General features: G+C 35.9%; 1 protein-coding gene across 2 annotated transcripts in view; it reads right to left on the bottom strand.

The window, feature by feature from the left end:
• Positions 1-20,003, bottom strand: part of BCKDHB (branched chain keto acid dehydrogenase E1 subunit beta) — a 106,844-nt gene that overhangs the window by 76,700 nt on the left and 10,141 nt on the right. For both annotated transcript variants that reach the window (XM_005421156.3, XM_031057180.1), the window contains exons 3-6: positions 11,811-11,944; positions 10,974-11,129; positions 6,990-7,098; positions 422-519 (exon numbers count right to left, since the gene is read on the bottom strand). In XM_005421156.3, the coding sequence (XP_005421213.1) occupies positions 422-519; positions 6,990-7,098; positions 10,974-11,129; positions 11,811-11,944 (497 nt within the window). The remainder of the gene's footprint in view (positions 1-421; positions 520-6,989; positions 7,099-10,973; positions 11,130-11,810; positions 11,945-20,003) is intronic.

Raw genomic sequence — 20,003 nt, 5'->3', positions numbered from 1 at the left:
CCATAGGTTTTTAACTTTCAACAAAGGGACCCAAGGTTCTTTAAATCATGCAGTGAAGATCTATACTTTTCTTTCAGCATACCATTTTGAACTTTTCTTTCCCACTACCTTCCTCAGAGTTACATCTCACTGTCCCATTCTTAAATCTATCATTTTCATAATCATAGAAAAATCATTAGCCTGATGCACATCATTAACCTTCTACACTTCCAGAGTCATCTTCAACCAAAAATGGGTAAAAATTTACACAACAAAAAACAGGTTTCCTAGAAATTTAACACTTGCAAACATTCATCCCAGCATATAGTGATGGAAGACACACACATTTTAATGTCTGGCACTTGAGCTTGAATGCAAACATCACCTACCCCCTAGGCCAGGCTACACTGTGTGACAAATAGCTTGTAAGAGAGTTACTGACCTGAGTGCCCCAAGCAACCATTGTCACATCACTGCCCGTCTGCAGCACCTCAGCTTGAGACAGTGGAATGTTGTAGGGCTCTACAGGAACTTGTTCCACTGAAAAAAGAGAAATAGGGGAGAATAAGTATTAGATTCCTTTATTAGCCAATATTATCCCATAAAAACATACAGTAAAATTTTTCTTCACTGTTAAAGCCATCTAAAAGAACAGACTAAAATTTCACTGAGTATGTTACTGGTGCCCAGTGACAGGATGAGGAGCAATGACCATAAACAAAAACAGAAAAAGCTTCACCTCAGTATGAGGAAAAACTTTATGTTGAGGGTGGCAGAGCACTGAAAAGGCTGCCCAGGGAGGTTGTGGGGTTTCCCTCTCTGGAGAAATTCAAAACCCATCTCGATGTGTTCCTGTGTCACCTGCTCTAGGTGACCCTGCCTTGGCAGAGGGGTTGGACTGGATGATCTCCAGAGATCCCTTCCATCCCTAACAATTGTGTGATTTTATTAGCATTAGACCAAAATAATTGAGTATTAGCATTCATTTCAAAGGTTTAGCTGCAATTCAAATTCTTTTTAATTAGACTGTTACAAATACGTTCAGTGTAGAGCTAAATTTCTGTTATATACCACAACAAGATTATGCATATATAAACATGCAAAAGATAGTAATAAGTTCTGACGTACATCCAGTCAAAATGTCAGCATCAGATTTGGAAATGCACACTGCTACAGTTGATAAAAAATCTCAAGTAACCACTAATTGATCAGAATTCTTGATTATTCTAGTAATCATGAGAAGAGTCTCTAAATTATACTTTAATACTCAGACAAGACAAGATGTGCCAGCATCCTCCAGATGCTCCAAATATGGCGCTCTGCAGTTTTATTGAAGTAAAAAGTTTAAACTGAAGTAAAAAGTTTTCAGAAACTACATAGGGAATGTCAGCAAGAACTTCTGATTATCACAGTTTTAAATAAGTCTAAATATTTTTCCTTTAAAAAATGTTATCTAGTCACCAAAAATACACCACAATTTGAGAGAGTAGGCAGGAATTAGGCATCTTGTCTTCTCCTGAGACATTTAATATAGCTCCATTCAAGATTCATTTACTAGTTTTCAGCTGGAAAAATGTCAGTTGTGCTAGTTTTGAATCAGTGCTCCAATGCACTATACAATGACTGGTTTAATGACTAAAACTATGATTAAAGACATCCATATATAATATTTTAAAAGAAATACTGGTTTTGATCTAAAGATGAACTTGTCTATGCACCAGCAAGTCGAGTAATACTTCTTGAAACATATTCTAGTGATAAGTAGAAAAAAATAAATCTTCTAAATACACAGAAACAATTTATAAAGAAACACTCTGCCTTTTTTTGTTAATTTATTTCATAGCTCATAAAATACTTATTGAGTTCCTGCGGATCAAAATTGCTTCTTGAAGTAACAATGAACAATCTCCCTGAGTGACAGCAGTAGTGAAGTGGTTAGTATGTTTCCTTCCCTGTTATGGTAGATACAACACAAGTAGAATGACCTAGGTTTCTTCCTGGCTTACAACTTCCAAATGTAACTTCAAAAAAATGAAGTAGCAAATAATTTTCAATCCTGGCAGACAATTTTCTTTTTTCTTGTTGATAATGATCTATAAATACCATGTATATTATAGAAACAGAGAATGGCTGAGGTAGGAAGTGACCTCTGGAGACCACCTAGTCCAAGCATCCTGCTCTGTAATAACTTTTTGAATGACAAGTAGCTAGAAAAATATAGGGCTGGGAAAGAAAGGGAAAGAAATGCACAGCCAGCAGTTGATCACTGCACATTAATGGCAGACCAGGTTTCTATGAATTTTGCACATTGTACAACCCTCAGGCAACAGAAAGAGATCCTGAAAGATAATGAAACTCACAACTATACTAATTGGCATTGCATGACTGTCTTTGTCATGAAATGGTCACCTACATGAAACCTGGAGAACAAGAAACTTAAAAAGATACCACAGGACCTTCAAGTGGAAACTCAGGGTACTGACAAGAATCAGAAGGCTCTGAAGGGAGTGGGATGAGCCAGAGGAAGAACTAGAAGGTGTACATGCTACAGAAATAAAAGCTTTTTCTCTGTGCAATGGTTTTATCCACTTAGGGAAATGAAATATAACATAAAATTACACAAATTAACTAATTTCTCACTATAGCTGAACCATTCTGCACTAAAATGTCCATTAAATGAGCTCATCTATCATACCTGACAATTTTAAATGGAAAATTCAGCTTGTCAAAAATTTATAGGAAAGTCCAATTTGGAAGGATTTTTCTTGATTCCTTTGCAAAAACTCCCAACTAATACTGATGAAAAATAGCACATGGAATTATTCTATTAATATTCTTTCATAATAATTATCTAATCCAGGATAACAGTGTTTACGTACAAAGCAGCCTGTTCATCTGTTACTAAGGAAATCAAGTATTTTAAATCAAATGTTTCAAATACAGATTTCAAATACAGCAATTAACAAAAAGTTGTAATTATCAGTGAAAAAAGGCCATGACAATTTTAAGAGGTTACAACATCTGTTACATTTTCTAAAGGAGCAGTCTGAACAGCAGAAAAAAAATACATGTTTTCTCATCTTACCTGCCTTGTCTCTATAACAACCACTGATGCAAGTTATATTTATTTCTACACCACCAATGTCACATATAGTACAATTAAATGAAACTGAAAAGGTCAGAAAACATCAGAGTAGGTTCTCCACAAGATGTCTAAACCTGATAATGTCAATGTGACTCATCTTCTCCTTTGATTCATAACCATTATGTTCTCTTGACACTGCACAGGCTGTTAACACTTTTTATAAATCAAAGCCTCTTTTTCCTTTTTAATTCAGATGTTTTCTTAGTATCTCTGATATTTAGGGGGACATCACTACAGCACTTTCAATAACACTATGATCTCGTAAGTTGAATAGCAACAGAATTCTCACTTCAAACCTGTACTTGCATATTTAACTCTAGATTTTTACTCAGAAAGGTTTACATTTCTTTGGTCCTTCCTAATATAATTGAAGGAAAACTAACATACACAATACTTCTGATAAACACTTGGATGGTTGTGTGAAAGAAGAAAGCATCTGCTCCTGGAAGGGTGTCTAGACAAGGATCTTTACAATGTAAAAGGGGATAAGAGGAAGAGAGAAAAGCCATGAGGAAGGACACACAGGGAGACAGACCTTACCACAAAGGTTGAGAGTTGCAGTTACAAAAACCAAACCTGCTCAGTCCCACTTATTGATAAGGGTATGAGGAATATGGGAGTGTTTCTTTCAGTACAGCTATCTGATGGGATGATAAAGAAAAAGGAGAAGAAAATTTGCAGACATAGGTGAAGACGAATATGACTAAGACCAGAAACAAACCTTGTCAGGAACACTGAGAGAAGGGTTATAAATTTCTAGTGGTTGGAATGGAGCACGAATGGGATTTTTGTCATTATTTTAGTTTAATTTTTTTGATTGCTTGTTTTAAACAAAACATTATTAGCTTCAGGCCTCCTGAATAAGGACAGATACCCTATCTTTTAAAGATTATCCCACCTACAGTTTCTTTTCAACTGTAATTTCAAATATGAACAACTCTGAACAAAATACCACGGACAAATATTTAGAGGCCTCATAGGAAGAAAGAAAAGTCCATTAGAGGAAAATTATGAGGCTCAAAAGCCTACATTAATTTTACAGATAGAAAATCTTCTTTCTCATTAACATCCTTAACACCTTAATTTTTCAACCAAGTCCCTACACACCCACTGTACTTAATTTTTCAACCAAGTCCCTACACAAAGGGACTACTACATCAGTCACAAAGCTCTCTGAACAAACATGTCTATTCACATGAAGCTAAAAAAAAAAGCTATGGTAGGGGCAATATAATCTCATTATTCAATGAGTGAGCCATCATCATGGAAATAAAGAAACTTATTTTCATCTGGAACAATGAGATCCCAAATCTTAGGTGAAGTATTATACCATGCTAAAAAGGAAAAAAAAAAAAAGAAATTAAGTAATAGAGGACAACTGATACCATTTTTTGTTCTTGTTTTGGAAAGCCTGCATGTTCCCAGCCTTGAGAAAACCCTGTACTGTTTTGAGGTTTTGAGACACTAATGGAAAGACACAATAAATACAGACATAGTCCAAGCTTACTGTCTAAGTCAGAAAATGGTACGGATTCAGAAACTTTCTCCTGCTAGAATCAACACATTCACATGGGGTGTTGTAAAAATTTTCTTTAGGAAACATAAGAAAGTCACATTTTTAAAACCCTTCTTTGCACCATTTATCTTATTCTTGTTTACCAGGTTTGTGTCTCCTTGCTCCTGCATCTTGATCTTATCAATCATGATGGCCCCAGTCCATTTCTTAATTCATCAGGCCACCTGGTTTCTATGGTGGAATTACCAGAAGCCCTGACTGTGGCCAGAAGATTAAGAATGAATCTAAGAGAGTCAATTTTATAGGAGAAACTCCCAGACAGCAGTCATCTTCCAGTCCAAGCCGACCCAACCCATAAAGGATAGTCAAGATGACAAACTAATGATAACACAGAGAAAGGTTCACAGTGGAAATAAACAGAACACAGAAACCATTGTAGAAATAATAAAATACCCATGTAGATGAAAGAAGTTACCTGTTACAATCATCCCTGTCATATGTACATATAGAACATTTGTTGATGCAAATGTACTATATGTACATTTGCACATATTGTACATACATTTGCACATTTGTACACATAAATTTCAACTTACAGGACTAAACTGATGTTCTTGGAAATTTTAAGACAAAAAATATTGGTAAAGTCTCTGAAAATTAGCCATCAGAATGCAGGAGGAAATCACAGTCTTTCAGAAATTACCAACAACAGCAATGCTATAGCTGGTTACTGACCAGCACATACACCACATTAAAGACTATTTCAGCACATCTTTACTCAAGATTTCCATCCCAAGCCTGATTTATATTCAATAAATGATCCAGTAGTTGCTTTACAAGTCATTTCCTCAAACACAAAAACCTCCCTATATTCTCAAAAGCTGTGTGATATTGATGTGCAGTCTGTAATGCTAATATGAAAGCAAGTATTTTATTAACTCTACAGTCTGTACTTGTGACTTGTAAATATGGGGGGAAGGGGGAGAAATAAAGGCCTGTTTTAAAAACACTTCATTTTTTTCTTTGTTTAACAGGACCCAGACTCAGGCTCATTTTTCAAATTACTTTCTCTAAATGAATGGACAGAGGCCCTTCAGTTGAATTTTAGTAAGCCCTCAAAACACACTGAACTTAAGGAATGCAAAACCCTATGGATACATCACACCCACTGCTAAAAATAGGAGAAACTTAAAATAGCTAAAAATAGCTGCACTTTTAAATTTACATTGCTATTGGGATTTCTGGGCTTTTCTTTAAATTTAAAAGCAAATAAGCAGTTTTACCAGTAAATATCCTATTTGATCCTAAGTTATATTACTATTTCTTTGTAGTTTTGATGTCTGTTTTCTAAATTTTCCCTTATTACTGTCTCTCTAGGAAGAGGATAAATTTACAAAATGGATGGAAAAGTGCTGTTAAAAGATCCAAAGCCAAATCGAAACATTTTGTCTGTTACTCAAATACAGTCCACACAGAGTCAACCTATAAACCGGACTGATGGATCAAGCATAGTTCACATGTAAAGCTACAGGACAGGGAAATGCTACAGGTAGGTCAGGGCTTCAGTTCTATTTTATCAGTTCCTCATCCTATTTCTCTGCCTGTCTCCACAAGCGAAATTTTTAATCTGTTTTCTATTCTGTCAAGTTTCTCTAGTCCAAAGAAGTAACAAGCTAATTTTTAGAACCAGTTCAAACACCATCATTGTCAATTTCCACTGTTCCAATATGTTACACATAACTGAGAGTTGTTAAAACTACTCTGAACCAGAAAGTTCACTATGACTAAAAACAAAGTAATGGCAATCACATTTCCTTTCAAATAAGGTTGAAAGCTAAATTAGCAGATTTTGAAGATTTTTAGAAATTAGGCATTTCAAAGAAATTTTAACTTTGATAAAATGGTGATGGTGGGTTTCTTTTGGAAAAATGAAAACAGATCTGGAATCTTTATTTTAGTATTAAGAGTTACCACAAGAAAGCAGTTCAAATTCTGCCAAATTTATACTGGAATTTGATAAAGAATAATACCTCTTAGTTCTACTTCTTTTGCTAACCTTAGACTGTAAAGCATTCCACTTCCAAAGCTAATTGAGCATAATTGAGCATAAATCAGATGGCAAATGTTGGTTTATCTTTGCAGTCAAACTTCAAGAATTTATTCAGTTTTCACAATTCATCTAAAAACCCATCCCACTACATAGCTAGAGCCAAGTCAAGACTTCTGCTGAAGTCAAAATAAGTCAAGACTTCTACTGAAGCATTGTTTTAGCTGAGGCTATTAACATATATGTGCAAAAAACCCCAAACATTGTTGCTTTATTGGAAGATACAACATACAAATCTTTACCTGCAGCTCTGTAAAGTATTTTAGGTTCAAAGAATATGCATGGATTTTTGTCCTCTATGCATGACAGCAGCAATCCTTTGGCCTGCAGAGGACTCCTTGGAATAACAACCTGTAAAAATATTTTAAAATAGTTTAGTTAAAATAGCAATTCTGCTAGAAACTTCCTCAATAATACTTAAAACTAAGCAATTATTTGCTTTAAATAAATCTACATACAGATTGAGCTGTTCTTACAAAGTGAATCAACAACAGTGCTACATTATTAAAGCACACTCCAAATTTTGAATTTTATTTTGTTCATTAAAGAAGCTTTAATCCCCTCTATACAGTGATTTAAATACTAAGGTACTGTGCTCAGATAAGGTAGAACAAACATCTTACCAGTAACATTTGAGGTAAAAAGGAACAGAAGAATGTCAGATTAATATACATATATACGTAAACGTAGTAAAATTAATGTAGATGTACAACAAAAAAGGCAGCTGAATAATCCTCAGTTACTTGGGTAAAGATTCATCAGAACAGACCCTAAAGGTATTCAGACTTAGTCCAGTAAGTTTTGAAGGCTACAAAATGAAATAGTTACTTAAAGCTGACTTTCTTGGCTTATGGTAGAAGCTTGAAATTTGTTCACTTTGGAAATAAATAACCAATAAATACCTTAAATCATTATCAAGCAAAAAAAAACTAAGGCCTCCAGATGTAATCCAAATACTTGAAAGGAAACAGTATAATTTATTTGCCAACAGAAAAGTTAACTTTGAATGACCTAAGAGAATTTCAATTATGAAAAGAAAATTACCAAATTATCGCAGTTTAAATGAAAATAGAACCCAAGAGCCAAATTCCCTCAAATCAGAAGAACCAATTGATTTCCATCCCAGAGACCTCAAAGAGCTGGAACATGCAGCATGAAGTCCACCAGCAAACACTTTTATACATGTGAAGTTAGAAGTCACTGAAAACATTAGTTCTAGCACTTGTTTAAAAAAAATACATTTTAACTACAGCCATGGCTTCAAAATGTATTTCAAGAGTTATATCATTTATTTACATAAAAATAATATAAAACAGTGAAATCACAACCTAAATCTCCTTTTACATGAAATTAACTTGAGAAGTGATTTTTCTAAACAAGGGAGAAGCAATTTATTAATATTTCATCAAAGCACTTTGTAACAGACACATGGGAAATTACCTATGGATGTAACTAGTACAGCTCCTTAGGAATGAATCATTTTTAGGACAGACTTTATTTACCTCATTCATTTATGATGTTAAATCAGAACATGATGATGAAGACTATTCCAAAGCTGGAAGTCACTACACTAGAGATGACGCTACTATAAAAGACCCAGTTCACAAAAACAAACTGAAAGTCACATGTTTAAGGACTACATTTTTGTTACAGATTTAGAACTCAGGAGCAGAAATTCAGATGTGAATTTGTTATCTACTCAAAAAATGACTAGCATACTATGCAGTTAAGTCCTAAAAAAAAGTAACAACACAGCCAAGGAACTGTTAATGCTATTGTAAAAATCGCTGCTAGAAATTCAACTGGAATACTTCATGATTCTTTCAACCCTTTGAAAAGAAAATTAATGAAACAGATGTCAAAAGAGCTCCAGATACTGTTAAAAATCTTTGATACTTTGATCTTTTCAGAGAGTACAAGTGTTTTAGGCTATAAATGGACAGATAAGTTAATATACAAGTTAGTCAAGAACAAATTTATGCTGGAAATGAAAAAGAAAGCTTCTAACCATGAAAGAAGATATTCGTACAAGGGAATGCAGAGAATCAATATTAATTTCTTCCATGTACACCCTCACAACAGTGGACAGAAGATACAACCATCCACTACTGTTCTCAAACCCCAATAAGCTTTGCCTAAGTACCAATGACCACAATCCCTCCCCTGAATAACTAAAGTTGTACAAACTCCCCTTGGCTTGAGCAATCCAAATTCTACCTGCCACTTAAGAAAAACATAAAATAAAAAGCCAGAAACCTCTCACAAAGTTTAATAAGAGGGTTGTTTTGTAAGCCACTCTTTCCAAAGATCAAACCTTACCCTTCTCAGTTTGTAAGACACTGATTTTCCTCCTGTAATATGGAGAAAGTATGCTTAGATACTGGACATTTGAAAATGCATCTGAAACACCAGTTCATTTTAACTTCTTGATTTCTATTTTAAGGGCCAGGGTTATTCATAAATACCTTCAATCTTGAAACATTATGAACTGTACCAACAAACAACTTTGCAAAAAATATTAAAGAACAACACTGTTTTCACAAAGCAATATTCAAAAGATAGAGTCTAAAACACTTCTCTCTGCACAAAAAGCTAGCAGATTGCTCCATCAGTTCCACAGAATTAATGTGCCTTTACCTTTAACTGAGATGACAGATCTTAGTGGTAGCAACCTATTTTAGCATTTTATCCAAGGAAAAGTGAAAGAAAGTGGAAAAACGAACACAAAGATCAGAGGTAGGAACAAAGAAATCATATCACATGGAGTGACTAAATAAAATTCTGACTTACTAACCTGTTCATAAGACTAGCCATCAGTCTAGGTAGCTGGTATGAATCAGAAAGAGTATTAATCACCAGAGTGGACCACTAAACCTCATCCTTTGGTTTAGTATATAAAAATTTGCGATTGACCTACAAGATCAGCAGAAATTAGCTGGACCTGGAGTCAGTATTTTAATTATCTAAGCTATGTTTTGCTTTCATACAATATTAATAAAGTACTTTAGTTTTAAACAAGCTCTAGAAAACATTTGATTCAATAACCTGGCAAAAGACTTTGTAGATTGCTTTTGTCTATAACCAGGAAATACTTTCAAGTTCAGAAGAGGACCTCAAACACCATAAAGAACACCCTAAGACCAGAATGTATCCCATTCCTCAAATATAATGAAATAAAGTGTGAATAATACAGGGTTTTTTATTTAAGAGAAGAACAAGTAGGAGAACTGGCTATGGTCTCCCTGTAGATGAGTAATATCTGAAGCTTTAGGACACCAAAATCATACAGAGGCAACAGTATAAACAGCACATAAACAATGAACATGTGTCTTTAGAATACAAATACTGGTTCTGCTTAAATCTTCCACATTAATCTGCCCTGAGTCATTGCTCAATGGAGTGGATGCCAGCTAACCCAGAAGTACAAATTCAGAGACAAAAATTTGGTCAGGAAAAAATTAAGAGCCTGACAAACAGTACTCTCTTGGTCTGAGATGATTATATCCTGCACTTCCCTTGCTCTAGGAAAGTCATCCACCTAAGCACTAGCTGTCTTCACTTCAAGGGAAGTCACCATCTCAGGCACAAAGCTTGCCTGAAGTTCTCACTCCAAGAATCACCAAGCAGTTCAGTTTGGCAAGGACCCCCAGAGGGTCATCTGGTCCAATACCCTTGACCAAGCAGAGGCATCCAGATCCAATTGCTTGGAATCACATGCAGACAAATTCTGAGCACCTCCAAGAATGGCGACTCCACAAATTTTTTGGGCAATCTGTACTTCTTCATGTTCAGAAAGAACCTCTGGTGCTTCAGTTTGTGCCTACTGCCCACCACTGTCTTGCATATAAATTAATTCAATAATGCACTTAATAGAGATGCAGAAATTAAAAAAAAAAAAATTAAAGGAAAGTACTACTTTTTGTTAGTTTTTAGGTTCTGTACTATACTGGACAGAAAACTATATAAAATGTATATTTGTAGCACAAAATACAGACAAATACAAAATGCTATGTGTACTAAAGGTTGCTTCAATAATGGCTAGAAATTTTCAAACACTTAACAGAGTTTAAGTTTACTAATAGTTTTTAATTAACATATTCAGATATTTTGTTGTGGATTGACATCTACTCTTCTTCCCCTCTCTGCACCCAGACTCATTGCTAGTCAGGTCCATTTTAATGAACAAACAAAAAAAAATAGTCTTCATAAAATAAGAGTTATTATACCTTTATTCCTGGACAGTGAGCAAAAAAGGCTTCTGGACTTTGAGAGTGATATAGTGCACCATGACCCACACAGCCCCACGGTGCTCTAATGGTGAGGCTTCCACAATTGAACAGATCTCCAGAGCGGTAACGATATTTGGCTGCTTCATTAACAATCTGGGAAGATTTATATACAAAAGTAACATTCAGTCCAATACCTCTAGTTATGCATCAAGACACTTCAATACAGGCAATGTAACTACATCATCTGTTCCATGCATGGGATTCAGAGGATGAAATTAGAAGCAAAGGAACACTGTAAGTCAGCACAAAGACAAAGATTCTCCAAGGCAAATAAACAATAATTTATTGTGTTCAAGTTAGATGCCTAAGCCTCAGGGGTAGCCTTATAACCCAGTTGTTTCATCATTCTATACTGTCAATCAGCTCAGTCCAGATCTGTACTTTGTCCTGTGGACACATGGCCAGCTGCAGCTGTATGCAGAAATGAGACTGTGTTCAGAAGACATAGGCTGTTGACTTTATGGCTGCTGAACCCAACACAGCCACAAAACCAAAAATTAAAACAAACAGACATTTGCCTCAAACCAGATCTTTAATTTCCATTATTTAATAAGCCTTCAAATTGGCCATGGTACAGTTTACTGTTTACAGTACAGTACTAGCACTGTTTGCAGTTTATGCCTGTTTACCTAAAGCATGCATAAATATTAGTAATACAGCTGTGGTTATATTTGCAAAAATTACATATTCAAACCAAGTATTAATGCTAACAGAAGAGTAATTTAAACAGATGTAAGATTTATTTTAACCCCTCTCAAATTTATTAGTACTAACCTGATCAAATGCTGGAAAAATGTAATCTGCAAATTGAATTTCTGCAATGGCTGTAGCACCTGTAACAGCAATTCCAATACCAAAGCCAACAATTCCTTGTTCACATAAAGGGGTGTTGAAAACTCTGTCTTTACCTATATAAAAAAAAGAGAAAACCACACAATTCCGTTAATACAATCAGCTCTAAGCGGGAAATATTGTCCCAGAAATATTTTACTTACAAACAAGTCACATGCAATTAAGCATATCGCTGTTTAGATGGGCTTTTTTAGGTGTAGCAACAATAACCATCCATTACAGAGGTACAGATACTTTAACATGTAACAACTTAGAGGAAGAAAAGGAGAAACTGAATGAAAGCTAAGAACAGTTCCGGTAACTTACAACGTTCTGAGCACTTGAAGGAAAATTTGTTCTGATGTATTCACATTTAAACATCCATACCCCCCATGCTTATATGAGAGTGAACAATACTTAAAACCATCTTTAATAGTTTACAACAAAGGTAAATGTTGCTTCTTCCATTATTTTCCAGGCACTGACAAGTAACTGTCCCTGCTCAAAGGCAGACACATGCCCAGGGGCACCTGTACAAAAGCACACTGCCTCTGGTCCACACTCCCCATCAGCAGTGCCCATTCTTACCACTCTTCTCTGCCAAGGTAAGGCCACATTTACATAAGCTTTGTCCCCAAGGAACTGCAGTTCCTGCTACAAACCCAAAACATTTGATTTCATTTCTCCCTTAAGGGAGTGCAAAAGGTTACTTTAGTCCTGACACATTTCTGTGCCACAGTAATTTCAGACTCCAAATATGCATCAATCTAATAGATGACTCCACACAAAATTGTTCAGTTCATGAAATTAAAAACAAGAAGGAGTGGGAGGGAGATGAAACACCACTACAATATCCTGTGTAAGACTTATTTACAATATTTGCCAGCAGTACTTTTCTGCCAAGGGAATACAGCAGAAAAAATCCTGGTCTGCTATTAAATCTTCCCTTTAGAACATTGGGTAGACAGTAGGTTTCTACAGGAATCCATCATGCATGAAAATGCCAACACTTCAAATTGGATGGAAAAAATGTGCACAGTGCACACCAGTGGCTATGAAATAAATTAAACAATAACAAAATAACCATGAATCAACTAACCAAAAAACCAGACTAAACTAATAAGTGGGAAAGCTGTTACTAGCAGGACTTCTAATTTCAATATCTCTAAGTTCAACTATAAAAAGGAAAGCTAACAAAAGTTTTCAGAAAGAGATGATTAGGGAAAAAACATTGTCCAAGTACTTGCAACATTCTAAAGGGAGGTATGTTTTACAATTCTTTAAAGGACACATCTTCTATTTTCACAAGTCACCCAGCACACCACTGTCACCCCTTATACCCTGTCCATATGCATGTATGAATGTATGTATATCAGTGAATACGTTTTTGGCTCTCCCTCTGCTCTCCTTTTTTTTTTCCCCTCCACCAGAAACATTCATTTAAAGCAAGTAAAAAAAGAAATGCCATCAAATGATACTACAGTGTTGGTGGTGTCAGTGAGGCTACACAAGCCAACACCAAGTCCAAAGAGCCGCCGCAATTGCAGGACACACCATGATTTCTCATACAAGATAGTGGAAACAAAGAGAATCCAAGATTATTTTTTCCCCTAGAGGGACTCTTCATTGTGTAAGTTGTTTTCATTCCTGAAGGAGCTGTAATCTCAGTTCCTATATTGCATTCTCTGGTGCACTCTCTCCATTGACAGACATCATGGCCAAAAAAAGAGGAAAATAAACTTCCTTTTGTAAACGTGCAGCTGTCCCAGGCCTTACCACCACAACTGTGAAGGTGCAGAAGCCCTGTAGCCATATTGAAAATTAATTCTTTAATATCAATTTAGGGTGGTAAATTAATTTAAAAGCACGTTAGCCCCACCACACTAGCATGTAACACTATAATTCAAAATATAAAATACATCCTAATAAAACTGCTGAAATACTAATGAAATATTAAATGAGAGGTATCACACTGCTATCAATGGAGTATGATAAAATAAATGAAGTGAAAATCATTAAAGCAAATCTGAAATGTAACAAGACAGCTGTAATGTGAGGAGCGTGAAGCACCTAATTTGGAGTTTCAGGACTAAAGGTACAATTCTGAAGCACAATGACTTAAAACAGAAAAGAGTCAGCAAGGGAACTCAATGAATGAAATTTATTACTCAGGAATAGATTTGATTGTAGCATTAAAACAATAATACTGACCACTTAGAAGAAAATCCTAAAGCACTTCACTGTATTTTACATCAGAAAACAACTTCAGGCAGAGTTTCAAGGAGTAGGGCTTTCTTTATAAAATCTAGCCCCTTATGACAAAAAGACATACACATTGTTAGGGTAAAACAAATATATTCATTTCCTCAAACACTAAAAATAGTATGGCGTTGCTTTAACCTTCTATTTTTATTGATATGGTATGAAAATCATTACTGAAATGAACACAAAATATTTAAATATTTAGCATTTAAATGCATTAAGCCTATGTATTTTTATCTATTTTATTTCACATTTTCTTATTTTTCACTTTTTTTCAAAACATGAAAAGGAAGTCCATTTTGATAAACCGCCATTCACACCATCCTCTGCAACCCAGCTGAGTTAGATTTCAGCTGAAATCTGACTGAAGCAGACAAACAACCCGGAGATATACTTTGTGTTTCCACATTACATTTCCTTACCAACAAAGAAACACCTCCTAAAATGTGTTTCTCCTATGATTTGTGTTAGCCACACAGCTCAAAACAAACTAACACCAACTCAAGGAGGTGACTTGTCAGCCCAGGTGAAAGCAGCAGCTCTGCACTTTCTGCAGCCAGGTGCGTCAGCCCCTGCAGGAAGACATGACACTGGTGTGCATTTCAATTAACCTGCCTGGCTTTACAAACATCCCTGGTTTCAGCCATCTGAACAGGTCAGTGCCCTTTGCCAGCTACTGAGGGAAACAATACGGCAAACAGGGAGGGTTATGGGAAAAAAAAGGATGATTCTTCTCATCTCTCCATCCCAACAACTAAGGAGTAAGAATAGATGCATGTTCAGGAAGTAAAAAAACACTCCAGAAGTCTTCCCTAACAAAGAACATCTGAAATTAAGAAGAACAAACATTAAAGAAAAAAGCAATACTCAGTTCAATTTTACTTAAATAAAAAGGAGTGATCTTTGTGATTTTCAGAACAAAGAGTATCCCACGAATGTTCGAATTACCACTGACCCTTTGTGCAAGAGACAAAAGCTTTAAGGCAGTCTCACAGTCATCTTCTCGTTCGCCAGGAATAGAGTTTCATAGCAACCTAACAGAACATGTTTACAGACATTTGTAGTCGATTATTGTGCATTAATGTTTTGGCTGCTTCATCTTTATTTGTTCCAAGCCATCAGGGAAAAAAGTATTTCAGGATTCTGCAACAAGTCATGTTCCTGTCTTAATTTAACTTCAAAAATGAGATATTCAAACAATATTAAATCTCCTATAATGTTAACACACCACCCAATGCTGCAACTCTGAGTAATTTCATATCACTCTGCACAAGTCCACCCTGGACCATTTGGGTGTTTTAGGGAGTATGGCTGGTGATTTAGCCAAAGGAGAACTGTGCTTTGTTTCCAAAATACTGCTACATCACTGGTGCTAAAAAAATGCATAACGCGTCTTAAAAGATGTCAGTACTGAGCAGTATTAACAATATATGTGGACAGCACTTCATTTGTCTCAATGATCTCACTGACTTCCATTTAAAACATCCATAAGTCAAATAGAAAAGTCTAAGAAGCTAAATATATTAGGAGTTCAACCAAAGCAGTCAGGCTCCACATGCAGAAAGAAAGAATGGAAAGAAAAGATGAGGTTTTTTGGTACTCAGCAGGGACTTTGTGTAGAAAATTCAAATAGGAATTATTGATTTCCATTCAGTCCTGCCTTTAAAGACCTTTTTAACCTTAAAATATCTATGATTTTTCACAGATGTACTTCTACATCAGTCTACTAATTTTATTTCTTAACATAATCTATCCAATATCGTTTTTAAGCCCCATTTTACAACTGGTGACACTTGTAGTCTTCCATTTCTCTGATACTATGCAAGAGGGCAAGCCAAACAGCAAGTAAATTTTGGAGCTCCTGAGTTAACAAAAGTAGTTCTAACAACTTACTCATTTTAATCATTTTGTTCTACCATTTTTTCTACTGATAACCTAGTCACAGTTCTCCAACTTTAAAAAAATAGGCCCTGTTGCTCTGAAGGGAATGCCAGTAAATATACATTAACTTTACAGTTGAATATAGAAATTTCCAAGCTACTTGTCCAAAGCAGGGCTTCAGGCTCACTGACACAGAGATGGTTTAACTCACAGTCTTGAAACTTTGCACACTAAATGCTGTGTTGTTTAAAAAGCTGCTTTTTCCAGAACTATCCATGTTACAATACTTCACCTGATGAAAAGGATTTCATACACTGAACTTCTAAAGATGACTTTTACCTACTTACAATAACAACTTACAGAATTTAGCTATACTCCTCTCCTGTTCTTCCCCAACCCTGTATCCTGCAAAAGCCAAGAACATTTGTGTGTGCCCAAACATTCATAACAGGCTTCAAGGGCCCAGCCATGCCTCCGGTATTACTCAGCCAACCCCAGGGCTGAGTGACCAGGTCTCAGCCCTCAGTCAAGCCAGTGTAAAGTCTGAAGTCATGGGCAGTGAGTTGGTCTGTTAATAGGAGAAATGCGTGTATCCACACACACTGTATACACTGCCTATGTCTTCAAAACAATTTCAACATTTCCTTAGTTTGAATTAAAAAGCCATTCAAATTTTGACTATTTAGCAACTAAGTACATCACATTCCCATTATATTTTCCATAAATATTCCAGAAATTCACATTATGGCAGTAAGATACAAAAGTTAGTAAAAAAAACATACTGCCAAAATCTGTGACATCAGGGGAGAAATGAGATTTGCATGCACTAAACTAAATTAGCTTCATCCTATTTTGCTGCTGCAAAATCCATCATGCTCTATTTTGCAACAAAGGAGCTGACTTTCTATTCTAGTTTTAGACAGAAGTTTTTAGACAGAAGTTTTAAAGATCACTTGTTCACAGGAGTCCTAATTATGCTTCATTTGAGGCAAAAAAAGAAAATCCCACAAAAAAAATGCATTCTTCTGAACCACTTGTCACCCCTGTGTTGCCCAAAGTAAAGGACACCTGTTCTACCTGGCAACTGGTAAGAACAGGAATTCTTCATGGGTTTATAATATATGTCACTGACATATCCAACACTTTAGAAAAGCTCTTCAAGTAATTTGGAAATTAGGAACAGCTGAAAGATCTATTTTCCTTTTAAGTCTTCCCCAGTTACTAAATCATGCATTTGAAGAAACATGAATGTTTGAACTAGTAGTTCTAGCTCAAAGTGTTCTCAACAAGTCATTCTTTGACCCAAGATGATGCATTTTTCTTCTAAGAGCTTATTAGATCACAAATACACTTTCACCTCCTCTCCCCTAAGATTTCCTCAGGAGAAAAGACTGTTTACTGCATTTCCACTTAACCCTCACTCTCACAGACTACAAATAGTATCAGTCAGGAGAAGTGCTGAAGTACAAAGAAAAGGTTAGCATGGACAGAAATTCTTGTAATCTGCACAGTTACCAAATTTCAGGTTTGGAAGGAAAACTTTCTACTAAAACTTAGTAAATTCTGAAAGTTCACGGCATGAATATAACATTAATAATGTCCTTGTCAGGCTTACAGAATTTTGTATTAAAGAGGATCCAAAAAACTCCATAGATACCTCTGCCTTCCTAAAGCAAAGAGTGAAGATTTCATCTTTAGCCCTCTCCCCCAGTTCAGATTTCCTGCCATTTGTGACAAACTAGCAGCCACCAAAAGCTAAAGAATAGAATGGAAATATTAAAATATATTACATCATTCTCTCCCTTTCTCAGGGAAGAAGTGGGAGGAGTTGGGGGAGGTTAATTCAAAGCTTTGGCTTTAGCTTTGAATGCTGGTAACCTTGCAAATCATTTAATCCTCCCACAATGGAAGAGCAGCCAAGCAGTAACATGAACAGGGGGAAGAACAGATTCTTTTCAGGTACACAGTGTCAAGTGAAAGAATGATGCAAAAAAGTAAACGAATTATAAAAAAGAAAAAATCCTCACTATGACAGTAGTCACATGGTGGAATAAGCTGTCCCAAGAGGTTGTAGAAGCTCCTGCCTTGGACATGTTCACCTGGACAAGATCACAGGCAAACTAAACTCTGTGTTGAGTACTGACTGGTTCTAAACAGATGACTTTCAAGTTGTCTCCTTACAACTCTCTATGGTTTATTAACAGCCCCTAGCAGGGCTACATGCTGACTGCCAAAACGTTTTATGCCTGTCCTTTTCACCTGTCCTGTTCATGGAAGCAATTCATGACATCAATAAAACAGTACTCAGTCAGATCCACACTCTTTGGAAAATTTTTAAAAAATGCTCACATCTCAGTGGTAGATTTCCTCACCAGAATTTCTTTCTACTTTTCTAAGGGACTCTTGGGAGAAGAGGAGGTGAAAGAGTAGTTGTGATCTAATGAGCTCTTGGAAGGAAAACACATCATCTTGAGTAAGAGAATGACTTGTTGAGAACACTTTGAGCTGGAACTGCTAGTTTAAACATTCATGCAGGCTGCTCACTCCACACTGAAATCCTCCTCATCATCTGGCTCATACACCCAGTTGCAGCTTAAATAAAAAAAAAGAGCAATGCCTAACTAACTGGACAAAGCATTCAAATATTCCTTCAGCTATGATTAATAACATTCCTTTGTCAACTACAAAAAACTTTTGCTGCGTGAGAAGCAAACTTGCAGAAAAGCATAACTGACATACAGTTTGACATAAGAAGGTACACCAGACGAAGCTATGCCCCAATACTGACATCTACCAAATACTTATATGTGAGTATATGCAGAGGACAACACACCAGCTTAAATTACAAGGCTTAGGTCAGTTCCATGCATTTTCACATCGTCTGCAACATGACATGACACGACAGAGATCCAACAGGAAACACAGAACAGTTGTCAAAGCTAAGTTTTGAACCTGTCAATGAAAATTCTGCTATAATAAGCTGTGCACACCATGTAGATGACAAATCAAGAAGCAGGCAAAAATGTCAAATAATACCAGTTACCCTCTCTCACGTTCCTCAGTATCAGTAGTGTAGATGTATTTTAGAGTAAATGTGAAAGCATGCTGGATCTACCTGGAATTGTGAAGCAAGTATTCTCAAGACAAGAGCAAAGATTTCATGCTGCTGTAGAAGTACTCAGGAGCAAAGACCTCAGTGACCAGAAACCTGCAGTAATGAAAACCATCTTACAAATCTCACTGGTAACCATGCCTGCCCCTTTATAATGCAAAGCATGTGCAAGGGAAAAATTAATAAAGTAGTCTAAACTTGGTGCTTCCATCTAAGTGTGAAAACCCTGTGCCAGGTTTTGAGGATTTAATGTTTCTGCAGATTAAAAAGAAAAGAGATCTTTTATAATAAATTACTAGCATGTTATATCAACCTGGTCACTGGAAGATGGCTCTGAATCAAGTCAAAATAAGACTAACCTGCACCTCAAAGTGCTTCTGCTGCAAATCTGGTTAAACAATTCCCAGACTTGGATACTAGTCTTGATTTTTTCCACCCTTCTAGGCTTCAAGCAAATTACTTCCAAGAAAACTCCTGAGAGTTTTATTCCCTGTAAAAAAGCCTGCAGAACCTTCTTAAATTGAAATTACCACCCTCTTACCACCAAACTCAGAGTAGAAAAAACAGCAGACATATTGAATTAACCCCAGCTGATGAGTGGGATAAATAAACATACAGATAAACAGAGGGAATCACAGGACTAACCAAAGAAATTGAGAATCACTTCATTCCACCTAAGGAATTGCAAAGGCATAAAGAGAGATGTCTAAAAGAAGGCACACAAAATGTGCTTGCAACCTCATATTAATACAGACTGCAAAGACTAGTTATGCTCATCAATTCCATCTTGGGTCTTTAATACATAAAGTTTCATCCTCCTCGACATGATATTATCAAAATACTACTTTTACATGATTCACTACAAGTATTTTCTGAAGTGG

The sequence above is a fragment of the Geospiza fortis genome, unplaced genomic scaffold (assembly GCF_000277835.1).
Source record: "Geospiza fortis unplaced genomic scaffold, GeoFor_1.0 scaffold190, whole genome shotgun sequence".
Taxonomy (NCBI): domain Eukaryota; kingdom Metazoa; phylum Chordata; class Aves; order Passeriformes; family Thraupidae; genus Geospiza; species Geospiza fortis.
The sequence above is the reverse complement of the archived record's forward strand: the minus strand, read 5'-3'. Positions and strand labels throughout refer to the sequence as shown.